Below are 1,441 nucleotides of genomic sequence, written 5' to 3'. Positions count from 1 at the left end.
ACGCACGCACGCACGCACGCACACACGCACACACACACACACACACACACAAACACACACACACACAGACACACACACCTGCCACCAGAGGCATGGCAACACCTCGATCCTCTCCCGCCCACGGTCCCCACCACCAGGTGGCGCAGCACTCACCGATCTGAAGAGCTTCCCTCACTGCCTTTTGTTTATAGAGGTACTCCCCCTTCTGGAATTCATCGGCGCTGCCGTTCGCCAGGCACGAGTACAGTCTGAAAGCAAGCAGCAGAGCGTTAGAGATGAGATGTAGAATGAGAGAGAGAGAGAAGAAGAGAGAGAAGCAGAGATGTAGAGAGCAGTGGTGAAAAGAGGAGATGTGAAGAGGCAAGCTTGGAGGTAGCTCCACCACCCTTACCTACCCTCCTGTAACAGCAGCAGCAGTAGCAGCAGCAGCACCACCCTCCCCTACCCTCTCCTACCCTCCCCTACCCCCTCCTACCTTCTCTACCCTACCCTCTCCTACCTCACGTACCCTCTCCTACTCTCTCCTACCCTCACCTACCCTCTCCTACCTCTCCTACCTCCCCTACCCTCCCCTACCTCCTCTACCCTCTCCTACCTCCCCTACCCTCCCCCTACCCTCCCTCCACCCTCCCCCTCCCTCACCTGATGTCCTCCTCGTTATCAGGGAAGCTCCAGTAGGCGATGCGTAGCTGCAGTTGCTCGGGTACCGGCGGGTAGAAATGTTCCCCCACCCGCCCTCCTACCTCCCCTACCCTCTCCTACCTCCCCTACCCTCCCCTACCCTCCCCCTACCTACCCTCCTCTCCACCCTCCCCCTCCCTCACCTGATGTCCTCCTCGTTATCAGGGAAGCTCCAGTAGGCGATGCGTAGCTGCAGTTGCTCGGGTACCGGCGGGTAGAAATGTTCGACGACCTCAAACGGGATGTGACACGCAGCCTCCTTAGCTGCTAGCTCCACCAGCGAAGTCACCCTGCCATCTACGATAGATAGATAGAGAAAGACGTGTTGTAATATTATATATATATATATTATTATATATTATATATTATATTATTAATATATTATATTATTATTATTATATTATTATATTACCCTGCCATCTACGATAGATAGATAGATAGAGAGAGAAACCCAACGTCAGATGATGCTCTCTGACTGTCTCACATGACACATTATTACACTGTCATCTACCAAACACAGAGAGAGAGAGGGAGAGGGAGAAAGAGAGAGAGAGATAGAGAGAGAAGGAGAGGGAGAGGGAGAAAGAGAGAGAGAGAGAGAGAGAGAGAGAGAGAGAGAGAGAGAGAGAGAGAAGGAGAGGGAGAGGGAGAAAGAGAGAGAGAGAGAGAGAGAGAGAGAGAGAGAGAGAGATAGAGAGAGAAGGAGAGGGAGAGGGAGAAAGAGAGAGAGAGAGAGAGAGAGAGAGAGAGAGAGAGAGAG

At 52.6% G+C, this 1,441-nt stretch overlaps 1 protein-coding gene across 1 annotated transcript in view; it reads right to left on the bottom strand.

Moving 5' to 3' along the window:
* Positions 1–155: 155 nt before the first annotated feature.
* The window catches only part of LOC106810479 (zinc finger SWIM domain-containing protein 8-like), a gene marked incomplete at its 3' end in the record, with an annotated part of 15,918 nt that continues 14,632 nt past the window's right edge, over positions 156–1,441 (bottom strand). Inside the window, 3 exon segments of the mRNA XM_014813858.1 lie at positions 156–248; positions 643–721; positions 904–978. Coding sequence (XP_014669344.1) covers positions 156–248; positions 643–721; positions 904–978 — 247 coding nt within the window.

The sequence above is a fragment of the Priapulus caudatus genome, unplaced genomic scaffold (assembly GCF_000485595.1).
Source record: "Priapulus caudatus unplaced genomic scaffold, Priapulus_caudatus-5.0.1 Scaffold444, whole genome shotgun sequence".
NCBI classification, from domain to species: domain Eukaryota; kingdom Metazoa; phylum Priapulida; class Priapulimorpha; order Priapulimorphida; family Priapulidae; genus Priapulus; species Priapulus caudatus.
The sequence above is the reverse complement of the archived record's forward strand: the minus strand, read 5'-3'. Positions and strand labels throughout refer to the sequence as shown.